The sequence below is a fragment of the Papilio xuthus genome, unplaced genomic scaffold (assembly GCF_000836235.2).
Source record: "Papilio xuthus unplaced genomic scaffold, Pxut_1.1 DF824888.1, whole genome shotgun sequence".
Taxonomy (NCBI): domain Eukaryota; kingdom Metazoa; phylum Arthropoda; class Insecta; order Lepidoptera; family Papilionidae; genus Papilio; species Papilio xuthus.
Genome location: NW_013533761.1, coordinates 3231139 through 3249602, shown reverse-complemented (window position 1 = coordinate 3249602; position 18464 = coordinate 3231139). Strand labels below are relative to the sequence as shown.

At 33.0% G+C, this 18464-nt stretch overlaps 1 protein-coding gene across 4 annotated transcripts in view; it reads right to left on the bottom strand.

Moving 5' to 3' along the window:
- Window positions 1-18464, bottom strand: part of Hecw (Hecw ubiquitin protein ligase) — an 81528-nt gene that overhangs the window by 21353 nt on the left and 41711 nt on the right. For all 4 annotated transcript variants that reach the window (XM_013325034.1, XM_013325035.1, XM_013325033.1 and 1 more), the window contains 2 exons: window positions 17545-17637; window positions 17224-17381 (listed from right to left, as the gene is read on the bottom strand). In XM_013325034.1, coding sequence (XP_013180488.1) covers window positions 17224-17381; window positions 17545-17637 — 251 coding nt within the window. The remainder of the gene's footprint in view (window positions 1-17223; window positions 17382-17544; window positions 17638-18464) is intronic.

Here is an 18464-nt window from a genome sequence, read left to right as displayed (position 1 = left end):
CGCGTTCCGGTCACAGATTCGCTGTTTGTAATCAGTGACCCGTCACATTACTGTGTTCTGTGACTGAATTAAAAAAAATACTATGTTGTCATGTTTGTCATTTAAAGGTAAGCAGTTGTAAAATAGTACAACACTGGTACTAAAATTAATATTAAATTCAAATTTCGTGTGATCTTAATTTATGGATTAATTTTTTCAATGCTTTGGAGTGTTTTTTCTAAATAATAAAACTTTAAAAGACTTTATAAGCAGGAAAATAATTGATTATATCAGAGATGGATCATTATATTTTAAATTTAAAACTGTAAGGAATCGCATGTTGCATGCGACATTGCCTCGCATCGTGGTACAAGACGGGATTGGACCCCGGGGGCATCGCGTGCCGCCTGGCTTGGGTGCCATTGTACCAGATGTCACATTCTTCGTTCTCAAATAACTTCAATGGTTACATTTACAAATTACACTTAAAAACCGTTTATGTATGCGTTCTTTATTTGAAAAGACATTCAGTACTAAAATACCTCGCATAGAATGGTATACAAAAATGAGTAGAAAATTATGGGATTGTATGGTTTTGTATCGCCCATAGCTTAATGGTTAAGGTTAAGGCTATGGATAAATGGTCGTTGGTTTTTACCTCGTCTTTCGGCTATTATAATGGATATTGTGTTAGTAAAAGTTAAAACTTGAATACATTTCAAGAAAGAAATATGATTGATTAAACAATCTCCTAAAAAAATGTAATTTAACACTTTCTAGACAATATCAATAGATCGTGCATTCGTTCTGGAAATATTTACAATAAATTTTCCTATTTCATCTAAACAAATATGGCTGATAAGTCTTTAAGGATATAAGGAAAATTTTATACCGATATTTTCATTAAAAAAAAAACTCACCAACAGTGACATTATATAATCCACTCTATAATTACTACAACAAAGCATCTAATTGTTTGAAAAGGATGCAGTCATCGCAAATGATTGCATACGTAAATACGTATTAGGCAGTGCAGTGACAATGAGTGGGGCAAGTGACGTCACTGTGACTCATAGTCCTTACCTGCCTCACTGTGACCTGCACACTATTGAATGCACATCATTATCTAAATATTAACCTTAACAACTTTACATAAACCTTTTGATAATACGATAATTTTGGTATATACTTGTTGATAAGTTTAACAGTGGTAGAGCCCGCTTTAACATCTTCGCACGAATTGGACTGGCTCGCCCGGTGAAATACGACGACCACACAGAAGACAGGCGTGAAGTGGAAGCAATTTCGCGTTTCGTCTGATGAGTCTGTGTCCCGGAGGCCTAATTTAGTCTTCTTTCCCTTCCCACCCTTTATCTTATAAGGAAGGGATGGGAAGTGGAAGTGGACTTTCCGGATGAGAGGGTGCATGGGAAGGTAACATTTTTTCTTTCTGTGCATCCCCTCCTCCGTCGATTAAAGGTAGGCAACGCTTATGCAGTTGCGTGTGTCTATGGGCAACGGTCACTTCGCTATTTCAGCGATTTCAGGTGGCCGCTCGCTCGTTTGCCACTTAATGATATAAAAAAAGTAACCAAAAATAACGTCAACAATTTTGTTAACAACCAGTCAGCTGTCCCAGGTATTGCTGTAATGAGGCGGTTCTCCACCATTGGAGTACTTCAAGATGATCGGAAAGGTCAGAGGACTGATACGATACTCTAGATATAATAGTGAAGACTGGCAACAAACTAAAGTTGGAGATGCGTTGACTAACTTTAATAAAAATTAAAATATTTTAATTATATAATACTTTATCAGTTTTTATCTACTCATTATGTGATATACATTTTTAGTATCGAAGATTTAAAATATTATCTTTATATAATAATTTTTTTCTTTATGTCATTTCTTATTGAGTTTTCTTATAACTATCAGATAATAAAGGTATTAAATAATAAAGCTATTACAGACATCATTATCTCATCGTAATTAAATCTCTCCAATTTAAGTATTTATTCTTATTGTAACAATAGACCATTATTCGAGGCTTGATATTCTCGCGTGCGGATGATCGCTGGATAACGCAAAAACACGATAACTTCTAACATCTAACAATACTAAAGAAATATTATACTATCTAGAAATAACAAAATCCAATCTTCTATATTACATAGAGATCAGAACTTTGCTTACAGCAAAGACCTTCCTACCTTATAATAAGGTTTTAAATTTATATCTTTAAAATCCTAGATACAAATCTATTTAGATTAGAAACATACAAGGACAGATGTAATCAGTCTGTGTTTTAGGAAAGACCTTAAATTAGAGGAGTTTAAAAGACATCAGCGCCATCTATAAAGGTTATCTATTTCATCCTTGTTACTTCGCAGCCTAATATGTCCGTGTCTAGTACAGCACGTACTCTGTGGCATCTAATAGCTTAAATAACAGCTCATTTATATGCTGTTTGAACAACCATCACTGCAGTACACTTCTCATAGTCGTAGTTGTAGTAAATATCAAGGTTTGTACGTTATAGTTATGAAAAACTAGCCGTTGCCGTGACATCGTCCGCGTGAATTAAAGGACATTAAGTTAGTAACCTTTTCTAGATTATAATCTGTCTTTGTTCTTATGCATTAAGATTCGTTCAGCCGTTTTCTAGTTCCATGGTAACAAACACTTGTACATCCATTCAAACTTTTGCATTAATATTTGTAAAATTTAGTATTCTTAGAAGATGATGATTAGTGGTTCATGAAACAGATGGTAGGGTTACAAATAGCTTATTGTGATTCAAAATTCGTCTCTAAATAGTATAAAGGCGTGTACACACGTGCGTTGTATCGTGACCTAAATCTTGAAAGGATTCGAGACTACTGCGCAGATACGGGACCCCTATGGCTATGGCCTAATTGTATTTTATTTAAGAACACATGTATTAAAAATGCTCGCAACATGTTTCGGGTAAGGGGACAAATGAATACACAAAAGACAAAGGAGAATACAAAGAACATTATTTGGGTAAGTTATCGACATTTAGGTTTGAAAAACTCTAAATAAAACTAAGCACAAAATTATATAATAAAAAAATTAATATTTTTGTTATTAAAACATCGCACGATGTGTCATAACTGATATTTATAATAACCCAAAGAATTGATTGGCCACATGTCACACCGAAGTGTAATATTTTGGCAAAAATTTAAAGTGAGGGAGGGAGTGAAATAGACAATCTCTCTATCTACCATTTAGTAGACTATTGTTTGGGGCTTTCGCAATTAGCAACAATCGTAATGCACTAGACAAGGTTAATTGATAACTTCTGAAAGCCCTATATGGAACTAGGAGTTAGGTGATCGACGTCCGAGGTCAACCACGTGCGTATTGTAATTTTAATTTCTTTACATTCATAAAGATAATATTGTATGCCTTAGAAGAGCACAAATTAATTAACAGTAATCATAATGAGAGATGAATAGAAATGGATACGGAAGAATTTATTGAATTAAGTTTAATCGACCGTTCACTTAATTATGCTAATGATAGATTTGTTTACTTAGTTTACTTTAATTGTTCTTTTATTACAACTAAACAGTATATAAATGTACATAACTGCAGTCTATTATTTCCTCTTGTACAATAAAAATTACTTAAAAAAAATAATCTTAAATTTTGTTGTACCGGTGTGAGTGGCAGTCCGAAATTCGAATGCACAAAATGCAAACATGCAATGTCGCTTTGGACCTTGGGCCTTGTTTATTATAACAGTGTTACACGGCATATGAGTCATACCGTCACGCACCAATCACTAGGGCTGCGACAGAGAGGGCACTGTTTACACGCCCGGAACATCTGTACAAAACGTAACGACTTCCTTCTTATTCCCTTTGAAAAAAGGAGATACCAACAAAGGCGTTAACCGCCGTTGATCTAGCCTGGATGTTGGGAGTGGTGGAGGACTAGTAGTAATTTTTGTGGTCCAATTTTAGCAATGAAATACTGACACGTAGTTTTTGTGTTATCTATGTGGATCTATAGGTATTGTACGCATCTTAGTTTCATAGTAAACTACATATGTATTTTTTTATTCTCTCCGGTATAGTTGCCGTAGTGGGAGCTGCTTTGGCAGCTGTCGCAGGCGAGGTCGCGGACGAAAGCACAAGTGCCAAGCCTCGCCATGATGCGTAGCAGGAACAGAAGGGTTTTGTGGGTATGCTTCCCATCCGGAAGACAATCCCACATAATTACCGAGTCCACACGGGGTGCGGAGTATGCATAAAGCATTACCCTCTAAAAAAAGGGATACCAATACGCTTTTGTACAGGACTATACAGCAGAGGGTTAACAAATTCGATACACATGTCAATTGATTAATTCTTTTGTTTCAGTTAATGTAAACAAAGTCTTTATTTGTACAACAAAATTGGGGATAACAGTACTGTGTAAGAACTGACTAATTTAGTCTTGACTCACATTTTTAATTACATTTTGTAGCAATAACTCATTCGAAATTGATTTAAATTTCATATTTTTTCATTCCTTATTACTGATTACTATTGTAAACTAAAACTACTACTCTCTACCTCAGTTGATGTTTAAAACAAATCAAATAACATATATTTCTGAGCTGTGAAATCTCTATGGTATAATATACAACGTTCACTTCGAGGTACTTGCTATTAATAACATCGTGTTAGTTATTTTAACATCATAAAATTACTCCTACAATGTAAGTTTAACGACATATACGCGAGACCTTGAAAAATCTAGTAAACGTTGACGGTTGACCATCAGGAAGTGAGGTAGTTAAAAAAAGTGTGCGACACACGTTAATTCCATCGTTAGAGTAACTGTAAAGTAGGGATTTACATCGCTGACTACATTCATATAAAACCAAGGCGTAACGAGCAGGTACTGTTGTGTACTGTTGCGAACTGGCTACTGTCTTTCCAGTTACAGGACAGGATTGACAATGTCAGAAAGTACTACTCCCGTATAACAAGGCCAAGTTTCAACACTTTTGGTTAGCTCAAGTTACATGAATTAATAATTTTGTAATTGCATTTTTTCTTTTTAATTTCAATGTAAATTAGTCGGATAAAAAGTAAACTCGGTTCATTATTACGTATAGCTGTTTCACGGATTTAAAACTACAATAAAAAAAACACAATCTTACCTAACCGTCACGTTTTCTATTTAAAGGTAAAGGACTCTTAATATAAAAAAGGATTGGTGAAATAATTAGGTACAAAATTGTTTTATTATTTGGAAAGTTTTGTTAAACGGGTGCCGCTTTTGGACTTTTACTTTCACCAAAACAAAAGGTTGTAAGCTAACTGATCTTTCAAGGCTAAAACTTTTGGGTAGTGTCCTTCAAAAGCGATACATCTTGTGAAAGGGTTTAAGTTAGTATAAATTGATGTTTTTGTTGTTCTACTACTATTGTATACACGCGACTTTACAATACTTCGCGGCACGCTTTTTTCTTTGTAACACAATTCTACAACAATGAAAGTTACAGAATATACTAAAAACCCTAGCTTATACCGTCACCATTGTTTAATTCAAATTATATCGTAAAAAAATATGAAAAACTGTCCAAATAATCAATCATTTCGTATCCAAAATACAACGATTTTTAATATTTTTATTAAAATTCTTAAAAGGTAGAGTTTGGTATTAAGTTTATTACTTAACCCTTAACCGCTAACATTCACATGTCAAAACATCACACATCTGTCATAACGTTAAAAAACTGTTGCACCCAAAGAAGGCAACTTAAAGGACCATTTCAAGCAAAAACAGTAATAAACAAAAACGAATTCGTTCTATTTTCAAATATATAACGTAACGGAATAGTCCAATACCACCTAAATTCATCAAACTATCAAAATATACAGTGTAACATATTTGAAGTAGATATTTAAGACGTGCTTGTACAATCTGTTCTGTTTATATCTAAAACTACCTGAACATACTTTAGGGTTTATAAGCGTATAATTACACGTATCCTTTCTTCAAAAGGTTAGACCGTTAGGATCGAACAAGTGACGTCGATCAATAATGCACTATTTCTTTACAACGAATAACGTTCCGCGCAGATGGCTTTGTACTTCGAAAACATTTCAAGTAAATATAAACTTTAAGATTTACACGTTTAAGGTTCATTTTGCATATAAATATATTTTGATACAACCACAAGTTTAGCTGCAAGATGTTCAGAACACCTGCGTCTGCGCATCATGGAGTATTCAATGCGATATTTCGCCGAATACCGAAATAGGTCGAGTGTGGGAAATAAGTAGACAATGTTTTTGGTGATTTGCTTGAAATATAATAACATAATCATTTTTATTATGTCATTTTATGAATGACTAAACACATTGAAAAGATGAACACATATTTATGCGTTTATTGACGGTGAGTATCCATTTGTCACATCGTCGTCTCTCTTATTTTCCATAAAAAAAAACAGAGATAAATATATGTTTTTTATTGGAGTTTCCGTAGTGTAAACTCAAGCTTATCTCTACTGAATGAAACAAATGAAAAGAAAATGATTACACACACAGACAGTTTCTAAACGAATACGTTCTCAATATGGACGCAACCGGCGCGAGCTTTTCTCCGAATATTACGCAGCTACGGGTCATAGTTATAGTGTATATTATTTTTAGGGTAATATACGTAGTTTTAGTTACTTATTAAAAACATATTTTGATTTTTCTACAGCACAAAAAACTTTTACAATGTAGTGAAAATGGTGGTTACTATAACTTACGATACATGCTCCACGGGATATCTTACCTGTAACAATAAAATATAAAATTACATAAAAATATTAAATGAATGATGTCATTTCTATTTGTAATAATTCCACGACGCTGTTGAGTTTGTGTCTGAAAATAGTCGATGCGTTCACGTTTTACAACTCGAAAATAATTCCCAACGCGAAGGGATATCGGATCTTACGGAAAAGTCTAAATAACAACTAAGTTCTTATTAAAAGCATACGTTGTGTTTTTGTGCAATGCAAGTACTGTGATAAAAGTTCATCATCATCATCAGCTCACTATACGTCCTCACCAAGGGGCTCGGAGCATACCCTAAGTTAAGGGGTGATAAAAATTAGTGCACAAAAAATCAGGATTTTTTTATGAACAAACGCAAATTAATGTTTAACCGATTCAATTTCTTTTTTAGAATATAAAATAAATTCTAAAAATGATCTAAATCGATAATATTAAATAGAAACTAGTAGCGATGCAAATAAAACGAAAAAGCTTTGTCATAACCCAATTCCCGGGCATAAACAAACGCAGTATAGAGTGAACCATAAACATTATAGAAATGTTTTAAAGTAATTATTGGCTGCTGCAGCTGCGCCGGATATTGCGGGAGCTGTACACTGCTACTGATTACGAAAACCTTATATTATGACAGGAAATTAATAAAAAAAAAACACTTACAATCTTAAGAAAATCTTAAAAGCAACTTTTGTTTTTAAATTTCGCACGGTTTTTAATAAATATAAATGTGGATGCGAATTCTTTGTCATGATATTTTTTATCATTATTTTAATTTATTCTTGCCTTACTAAATGTTGGAGTACTTTTAAAAATCAGAAGTAATATTCAATAGGACAACTTCAGCGAAGAAACTAAGTAATTTTAATTTAATTCATTTAAAAACAAATTCCTAAAAATTAAAAAGATTATTCATCAAGTACAGTGGACTTCGCTGGCAGTATTGCACTTGCTGAAAAGCCTTGCAGCTGGCTAAAACCCGTGTTTTTCTTTCAAGTAAAAAGAGATCAATGGCTGATAAAATCAGATAAAATTAACCCATAATTACTCTGTACCCTTGAATATTGTACAATGCGAAATTAATTATTACATCGACTATTATAGTTTCGAGGTGTAGAAGACGTTCAAACGGTTGTCAATTTAAAGTGGAACACCACCAACAAACCTAACTGTACATAAACAAACCAAAGCATTGCAATATGATGAAGTAACGGGGAATATTGCTGATGATATCAGCTCTTACACAATGTTATAACAAAAATATTATTTAATATATTACAATGATTCACCAATAGTTAAGAATAAATAACAAAAGGTTTATTTTATCGTTTCTATCATTTTTATAGTATTAAATACATGTACATGCACAAATTTTTTCCCGGCTCGCCCGCTGAAGTAACACGACCACACGGAAGACAGGCGTGAAGTGGAAGAAATTCCGCGTTTCGTCTGATGAGTGTGGTATCGGAGGCCTAAATCAGTCCTCTTTCCCTTCCCAACTTTTTTATTATTAGGAAAGGATGGGAATTGGAAGTGGACTTTACGGATGACAGGATGCATAGGAAGGAAAAATATTTTCTTTCTGTGCATCCTCTCCTCCGTCAATTAAAGGTAGGCAACGCATATACAACTGCGTATGTCTATGGGCAACGGTCACTTCACTATTTCAGCGATTTCAGGTGGCCGCTGGCTCGTTTGCCACCTTATGATATATATATACCCAGATAATAATGATTATCTTATCGTCTAACGGATAAGACATAAAGCTTCTTTATACAATGTTATTACATTAGATTAAATAAGTAGTAAAAAGTTTATTCATTCAAAGCGTCAATAGCCTAATGGTTAAGCGTACGGAATTCCGATCACGAGGTCGGGGGTTCGAATCCCGCCATTCAACTATTGTCGTGAACCATATCCTAGCACAAGCCTAGAGCTTAGTTGGAATGGTAAAAGAAATATTAGTAAATTTACAACAAAATCTGCTAATATTGTAAATTAAAAAAAAACAAAAAACATTCAAGTTTAAAGAATTGGCTTTGTTTAATTTATATAGATTATTCATTTATAGATCAAATAACTGAAGGACTGAAGACTATGCAATAACACCAGAGGGGTACACAAAGATAAGGAACTTAGCTTTTTTACTATGACAGTGATTGGAATTAAGTAATCTGTGCAATCCCACTCACTGTGGGTTTCTGACACCATTAGCTCTGTGTAAATATATCGTCATCTCTGTCTTCCATCTTTTACCAAACAGAGATACCAATGTTTTAAACGGAAATTTTGGTGTCAGAAACCCACGGTAGTATATTGGTAGCATACGGTAGTTCTCTTGGTATATTCTATGCCAACCATTTAGTATGTAACATCAAGGTCTCGTGATAGACTTATTATGGTTTCTTATCTAGGATCATTCTATAATGTCTTAAAACATATACGTCACATTGAAAGTAACTCTGATGAGTTTAAAACGATGGGAGATTAAATGCAAATACCCGCATATCAACATAAACAAGGCTGATGGCACTCGATTTGAACGTAATCTAATTGCGAAGCCCTCCTAGTACTTTATTCTTAAGTGCCATTAAGTTACTAAGCCCTTGTGCTTGCACTTAATTGAAGGATACATTGTGGTTCCCTCATGAACAAACTAGCCTATAATATCAAGTGATAGGTATAAAAGTAGAGGGCGTGGGAAAAATAAAAACAATGTCATAATGTACAAATTCGACGACAAAAGCTCATGTAACTGGAACCACTAAGGTAATGGCTCCTTAGATCTTAGGAATATACAATATATCTCCAGAACGACTGCATAGATCTCGCTGAAATTTGGCATCGATGTAGACCATAGCCTAAAAGAGTATATACGCTACTGATTATTTTTTTTACGCTCGGGCAGAGTAAGTGCCTCTTGGAAAGATTAGTATTTTCGTAATCACGAATCCTAGAGATGTATTTTCGAGGGAAATTTCCTAAGTGCGTGTATCTGTGTCAATTATGACTCAGGACTTCAGGAATGGCTAAAATAATACTAAACAGTTACACTGAATTAGATACCATTACTGCTTGGAAATAAGATTGAAGTTGCATTGTATTGTTTTGGATATAAACTGAATTGGTTATATGTAAGCATTGAGTGATGTTTAGAGTTATTGAAATTCAGTTAAGTATTCGCGGGGGTAGCACTCACCATTCGCCACTCGACCGAGCTTTGTTTGTTTACAAACATAAACGCGGGATGGATTGCGCGAAAGATATAATTTAGTGGCGTCATTGAAACAGTCATCAGCACGTACCCAATTATATCGTAACTGAATCACTATGACTCATCTCAAGTGCTATTGCAATTTGAACCTTAATAGTAGACAATAAAGTTCTATTTGTATGTAATAATTATATGATTTATTCAATGACTAGCTGTCGCGACTCTGTCCGCGCGGAATAAAAAAAAATTAAAAAGTAGCATATGTGTTCTTCCAGACTATGTTCTATATGATCCGTTGCGGCGTTCCGGAGATATCTTCAAACAAACATCCAGCCAAACTTTCGCATTCATAATATTAGTACGAAGTAAAATGATTCATAATGATTGCATTGGCGTAATTCCCTGTCTCGAATGAAAATGTGCCAAGCGTTAAATACTGGCAGGCGTATGAAAAAATTAACAGGCCGTGAAAAAGTTGAGAGCATTAAGGACTCGACATCAAAGCATGGATGAATAGGGTTACATTTCTAATTAGATATCTTTAAAGATATAACTTTATACCTCTACGTTGGTCGATTTGTGTTTATTTGGGAGTTTAATTTATCGGTCGAACAGCATGTTGAGCCGAGCATGAAAACATGCTTTGTCAGTTTACAATTGAATTGCGTGTAATTAAAATAATGATCTGTTTGTTGTTGGCACGCGAACTACGGATGTGAACACTCGTAGGATAATCAAGCTTTTGACACTTAAATATTTAATATTTCCGTTTACTAAATTCGTTGAACATAATATCAATACGACTGTTAACTTTTTCTTAATTTTCTTTGTTAAAAAACTATTATTTTTAATTAGTAAAGTCTATTTTAAATTATTCCAAAGACAAACATCTAATATTATTAATGCGAATGTTTAGATGGATTTTCGTTACCAAGTATGGCTCTCTATGAAATTTGTTATAGACGTAGAACACAATCTGGAAGATCACGGGCAAAAACTAGCATAAAATAAATAAAGTTGTTCCAAATATATTATAATTAATTTCCTAGTCACCAATTTATTATTTTTTAGGGTTCTGTACCTCATAGGAAAAAAACGGAACCCTTCTATCAACACCTTTTTTTGTGATAAATACAAAATTAAAATCTACAAGAAGTTATTGGTAATGACAAAGCAGGATGTCAATCGATTTGCGCGAAGATAATTTTCCATAGAGTTGTAGAAATTACTCATCAAAATAGAGTTATTTTGGTTTAAATTATGCGTAGAAATAGTTTCACAATAATGTCAATCTATAGCTATTGCGTTTTACAATTTAGATTCAACAATAAACTATTATTTTTGACTCTTCGTTTTATTTATTTAAAAGATTTCCATTACATATAACACTATCTTAGTAATTGAGTAATCATAACTCATAGACGATGACAAGAAATGTATGAATATCACGTGATAAATCCAAATAAAAAACGCAATACGCATTTACAACGCTACATAGGTAAACAGACGACATTATCTTAGGAAAATTAACGGCCCTTTATGGAAGACATTATCATTGCAAATTACATGCATTATACAACACACGCACATTTTTTATGCCAACGATAAATATATTTACTAGCATCTTCCATTTAGAGAAAGACTAGCTACACCTGCGACTCCGTCCGCGCGGAATTAAAAAGAAACTAAATTAGTAGCCTATGTTTTCATTCAGACTATGTTCTATATCTATGCCAAATTACAACGAGATCTATGCAGCCGTTATAGAGATACCTTCAAACAAACAAACATCCATTCATTCGCATTTATAATATTAGTAAGATATAAGACTACAAAAAATGGCAGTTATTGTATAAAAAACATGATATAGCGATGAAAAAATATTCAATAATTTGGTTTTATCTTATCTTTATTTATTCAATTGCTGAATTTAAGAATTCTTTAAAATATAACTACTAATATACTGCTTCTTTAAGATAATCTACAAAATGTGTTGTTATGCTCAAAAAGCCCTACATAAGTTTCGGTAAAACAGAAACTAGAATTTAAAATAGAATAGTTCTAAGAAAACATATGCATCGCAAAAGCTTGTTTAGAACATAAATTATACTCATATCTTCTTATCTTTATCATAATAAATGTTATATTATAAACTAGCTGTCGCCCGCAACTCCGTCCGCGTTGATATATAAAAAAACTTAATATAGATAAGTTAAATAAAAAACAGTTCTTCAAGGTATAAATTCGAAAAATATAAAAAGAAAAAATAAAAAATAGTATCCTATGTTCGTCTCCTGGCTTTAAGTTACCTCCTCACCAATTTTCAACCATATCGGTAAAGCCGTTCTTGGGTTATAAATAGTGTAACTAACACGACTTTCTTTTATATATTATATATAGATGCGAATATTTAGTTGGATGGATGTTAGTTTGATGGTATCTGCGGGACGCTTTCATGGATCTCGTTGAAATTAGGCATAGATATTGAACATAGTCTGGAAGAACACATAGACTACCTATTAACTTTTTTTTTAATTCCGCGCGGACTGAGTCGTTGGCTGCTGCTAGTACTTTTATATTAAAAATGCGAATGTTTATGACGGATGTTTGTTAAAAGATCATCAGAACTTCTACATGAATCTGGATGGAATTGGGTATGGATGTAGACGGATGTCTGGAAGAACGTAATGGCATGATTGTTTTTTATTCGGCGCGAACTGAACGCGATCGACAGCTAGTGATTGATACTTAATATAATATGCAAAATATTCGCGTGTTATTCACATTTGATTACTATAAAAATAAAAAAAGACCTAGTGAATCAAATTAGGAGACTGGTCGTAAAATATTTTTGTTATTTTTCTACAGTAATTTTTTTTTCATTGAATTAATATTTGCCGGACTAAACTTATTTTCTAGTTATTCATTTTACTATGGATTTATTCGATTACATTAGTTTATGGGTAAAATATTATAATATTTAAAATTTCGAATCAATTTCCAATTAAGATAATTAAAATTATATAACACTCTCATAAATAATAATAATTATAATTCAATACTACATTATTACCATTTTTATTCCATTAAATAGTAAAAATGTAGAAAAATAAAAAATATAATATATGTTAATTTTTTTAAAATATGTGTCTCTTAATGGCCATTAACATTGGTTTATGCGCGCGTGGAATTTGTTCCATATTTTATCTACAAGATAAGCGATATTTAGATAAAAGCGACCCCTAACAGCTTCTGTTAAATTTGTTATCGACTTTTTTTTACTCTATAAATATCTTGCATAATTAAGTGTATAAAAGATACGAGTGTTAGGTTAGGTTAGACAGTTTACAACAGTTTAATACTGGTCAAAGTAATTAATAAATTACAGATTTTTATCCATGACATGATGACAAGGCAACGTATATCTTCACAACTTGGCAATTGTAATCTCTAAGCGACTTCACAATACAATGTTATGGAGCTTCGCACACGTCGCTGACATTTTGTCCTTGCGTCGCTAAAACCAATCGCTCGCAATCTGATTGTTAGGATCGTTGTGAGAGAAGTCGCTGCATTTTTCAAGATGGCGGAGTAAATCTATACAGTTGACGTGTAGTCGCTATACCTGAACGCCAAGAAGACTCGCGTAGACGATTTAATGTGTACGTAGCGAGCGCAACGAGATACTTACGATGGTGGATTAGAATTATTTTTGAATTCCCTTCACTTCCCTTCATTCTCACCCTTTTTCTCATAAGGAAAGAATGGGAAGTGGAAGTGGACTTTCCGGATGTGACGATGCATGGAAGGGGAAAATATTTTCTTTCTGTGCATCCTCTCCTCCGTCGATTAAAGGTTGGCAACGCATATGAAATTGCGTATGTCTATGGGCAACGGTCACTTAGCTGTTTCAGCGATTTCAGGTGGCCGCTCGCTCGTTTGCCACATAATGATATAAAAAAAGCTTTACACTGTGTATAAAGGTGCTTATTTTTATGGTGATTAGGTACATTTGAAAAGATAATTTAGAAATGATTTATTAAGTAAAGAAGTTTGCTGTATAAAATCAAAATTATTAAAGAACATAATTCCATTTTTTTTTATTTAACTAATAGTCCACAAGGATGAAATCACGAAGGTACATAGTTGGATAACTTAGTCATAGGTTAGATTACCGTTTATGTAAATCTATATAATCTTTATACATAAGTAAATACATTAGAGGTATTATGTACCAATAGTCCTGTCACTGATAAGGATAATATGGGAATGAAGTTTAAAGGTGGATTAACGTTGCATTAGGGCGCTTAGTCTTACTCATTGTTATAGAGGGTTTTCATTGTCGTAATACATGTAAAAAACATATTATTAATGCCTCATTCTATTTGAAATATATAATTTGTAATTAGCTCCTAAGTTGATTGATTATTTGTTTGTTGATTATGGGACTGACATGTTCAAAAGAACAAGTCCCTAAAAAAAATTAAAGAGAGAAAATAATATATATTTATATATTTTTTTGTTTTTCAATGTCAAATAGAATTTAAAAGATCATTAATTAAAAAACTAATTTAATTATAATTAAAATGGGTTTTTAAGAATAACTATATTTTGGTATATTTCAAAAACTTTACTAACAAAATAATTAAAAAAGACTGTTGAAATAAAAAATAAAAATAATTAATAGTGTTCAGTGGGGCAGGGCAGGTTTTTATGGACGGTATCACTAATCATTAGAAGGTATTTAGTAAAGGTGTGTCAAGTGCAGTAAATCTTATCTTTGGGAATTCTTTGCCTTTGTAAAGGAAATGTAACTTGAGCCACTGGGCTGTGCATACTGTCATAAGCGGAAGCGATTTTATATTACTTTAAAAGCGAACTCTAGTAACTTTAGTATGATAAACAAAATCTTATTGATTTTTGGACTTTTAACACGTATCTATACTCTTTAGAAGATTCCCCCCTCCCCTCATCGTGGCGATCTTTGGGGGAGACCTATGTCCAGCCGTGGACGTCTTAAGACTGCAGAGATAGAGAAAAAGAGAGAGAGAGAGAAAGAGAGAGATATAGTTTATAAGTTTATAAGTTGTTTTATTTAAACTAACAATTATGAATAAATCTAAAATCTCTTTTGTCAAAAATGTATGCAGAGAAACTAGAAACTAATTACAAGCATTTTAGTATGATTTAACAGAAAGAGCTCAACAAAGGAACACAATTAGCGTCATTAAAGTGGGTTAACGAGTACCCTAATTATTGTTTATCGACGGAAACGGTTAGTAAACAAGATAACCTCTACATTTCTCTAGCGGCTATAAAACTAACCAAAAATACCACTAGACTCTACAACGAATACACGATAACTATTTCAGTTAGTAAAGATTCCCTCGAAACTATCAAGATAAACAAACGCAACGATCCTTAAAATCTATCCGAAGATGAATTTATTTATATAATAGTTGTCACCGGCAACTCCGTCCGCGCAGATTTAACGAAAAACATAATAATATCCTATATGTTCTTCCATATGTGCCAAATTTCATCAAATTTCGTTGAGCCGTACTGGAGATACCTTCTAACATACATCTATCCAAACTTTCACATTTATAATATTAGTAAGAAGTAAGATGAAAATAGACAAAATACATCGGAAGAAAAATTAAAGTGAATTCATACCGACTGTTTATTTGGTCTGCTCGTCATTTTTCAAATAAGAATGTGCATAAATTCTTGTAAAATGCAAGAGAATGCATAAGTATTCAATCATCCAAACTTCAATTGTTTTACAAGATACAAAACTCCTTTGTCTTGGGATTTTAACTAACTACTAATATATTATATTAAATCCTATGATATTAAGATCAAGCACAAGTTAGAATAAAGCTTTCTATACCACATCTATCCGTCATGTAAAACAAAAACAAACAACGCGTGTTGCGCATGCGCATAACTGTATGTGGAGTTTACGTCGGCGTTTGAATATAAACACGAGAGATTCAAATCTAGATAAGTATCTCGACACTGTTACTACGTGATTTCCATTTCTTGTAAACAATATAGAATTTAAATTAATGCAATGATAATTTTTCCCTCAGCTGACATGATATAAGACAACAGATGATGGAATTATTATTGAAATTAGTACATCTTTAATAGTAGCTGTCGTCTGCAACTCCGTCGACGCGAACTTATAAAAACTTAATAGACTTTGTGTTCTTCCAGACTATGTTCTATTTCTATGCCTACATTCAAATTTAGCGAACAAAAATTCATCTAAACATTCGTATTTATCTCTTTATATATATAATTCTTCTGTGAGTGTGTATATCACTGAACTTCTCTCAAACGACTGGACCGATTTTGATGAAATTTTTTGTATGTGTTCAAGGGTATCTGGGAATGGTTAAGATTCACAGTTTTCATCAAATATTAACTTTATATTAATTTATTCAAATTAAAGACGTGTAGACAGGACAACGTCTGTCGGGTACGCTAGTAATGTTATAAAGTTTTTAAGTTTGATTTTTTTTAATTCAAAATGCGAGGCATTGATACATTTTGAGATAAGCGACATCTATCGCTCAATATGCAGAAACAAAACGTACATTGATTACATATCTTTGTATGTGTTGGTGTTTCTATACTAGTATAGTATTATATTATCTGTGATTCACAGCAATAGAATGACATTTTTTTAGATCGCACATCCGCAAAATGGCGGATCGTCGAGTGTATAATTACCATCGTGTCATTAAATTAAATCTACGAGTTCTCTGTAATTTTGTAATTTTCATGTAACGGTACGGGTTTTCACGGAAATAATGTTTGCATTGCCGTTGACAATAACTAAGCAAAAATACCATCTAGAATGTTCAAATACGTTCAAATTAAGAAGGGGCTTATGTTGAGTTATGTCCCGTTAATGAACCTTATATCAAAACTTCTACTTAATATTATAATTGAAAATGTGTAACAAACCTACAAAAAATCTTACTTACGCACAGGCAGGAACAAAAGAGAAATATTTCCTCTTCTTATGCGTTCGCTCTTCTGTCGGATCCACTTCCTCTTCGCATGCTTTTCTTACAAAAAAAGGGTGGGAAGGGGAAGATGACTAAAATAAGGCTTCCGATACACTCATCAGACGGAACGCGGAATTGTCTCGTGTAAAGGCTAGACTAGACTAGGATTGGCGTTGACTTGTTCTACTGTAGTACTGACCTGAGCAGACATGTGAGTTGCACGTCGTTCTGGTGTCGTGCGAGCGCGTGCGCGCCCTCCACGCGCACCGCGTTGATCTTGTCCCTGAGCGCGCTGCTGCACGCGCAACGCTCCCGCACTATTGACATTATATTCGGCTGACGAAGGAACGCCACCACCTAAATATTTACGATTAAATTAGTAATTATTCACTACATTACGTAAGCCATGAAAGAGAGAATCCAAGTATTTCTTTATATTTGTTTTTCGCACATTTTAATATATTTTAAGGTGTTATTTGTAAAAATAATTAGTATAGTTTATATCGACAATAAATGTTACCTTATCATTGTACGCGACTGGGATTTCTTGATGTGAATTATGTGCATACGCATCCGATGTGGTGATGGGAGGACGCGGCGGCGGCGTCGGAGCCTGACGACAAAATTTTGAATATGAGAAACGACTTTCATTCGATTAAATAAAGCTATGAAAACCCATTATCAGAAAAAATAACAAAAAACATGAAACAATGACACAAACTAAACATTTACACACACATAAAATTCCATAATATTAGCTTGTACTAGCAAAGTCATGCAAAAACAAACACGAACAAAAAAACATATAAACATGCTAACAAAACAAAATCAGCTAGCAACAAGACAAATGTACAAAATCATGCTAAACTCTAAAAACATTTAACAAAAACATCAATCTTATAACATCAAAAATTCTTAATTACATACTAAATAGCAAATAAAAAAAACACCATATAGAAAATTTCTTTTTACAGTAAATGAAATGTAAATAATTATGCTCAAATAATACTAAAATTAAGTATCTAGAACAAGAACTTAAAGTTCGTAAAATTATCAAAACAAGGCTAAAACAAGTTTTAACAAAGATTAAAGAACCATGTTTGTCAAGGCAAGCCGACAGATGGTGTTGATATGTATATTATAAAAACTGCTGTATATTTGTAAAGAAGTGTCAAGGATTTACAAAAAAAATGATGCAAATTACGATAAAGAATGCGTGAATGTGTTTATATTTTGCTGAAAATTTTGTATAATCAAAATATTTGTCAGCATAGAATAAGATTGTTTAAATTCATAACAAATCTTTTAGCTAATTGTAGTAGATTTGTGGATTTAAACTAAACCCACTGTTATCTTCGTATTATAGCAATATTTAATATCGAATGAAAATGTTTACATTCTAAAAGGGAAACAACACAAATACAGAAAAATAACTGAACT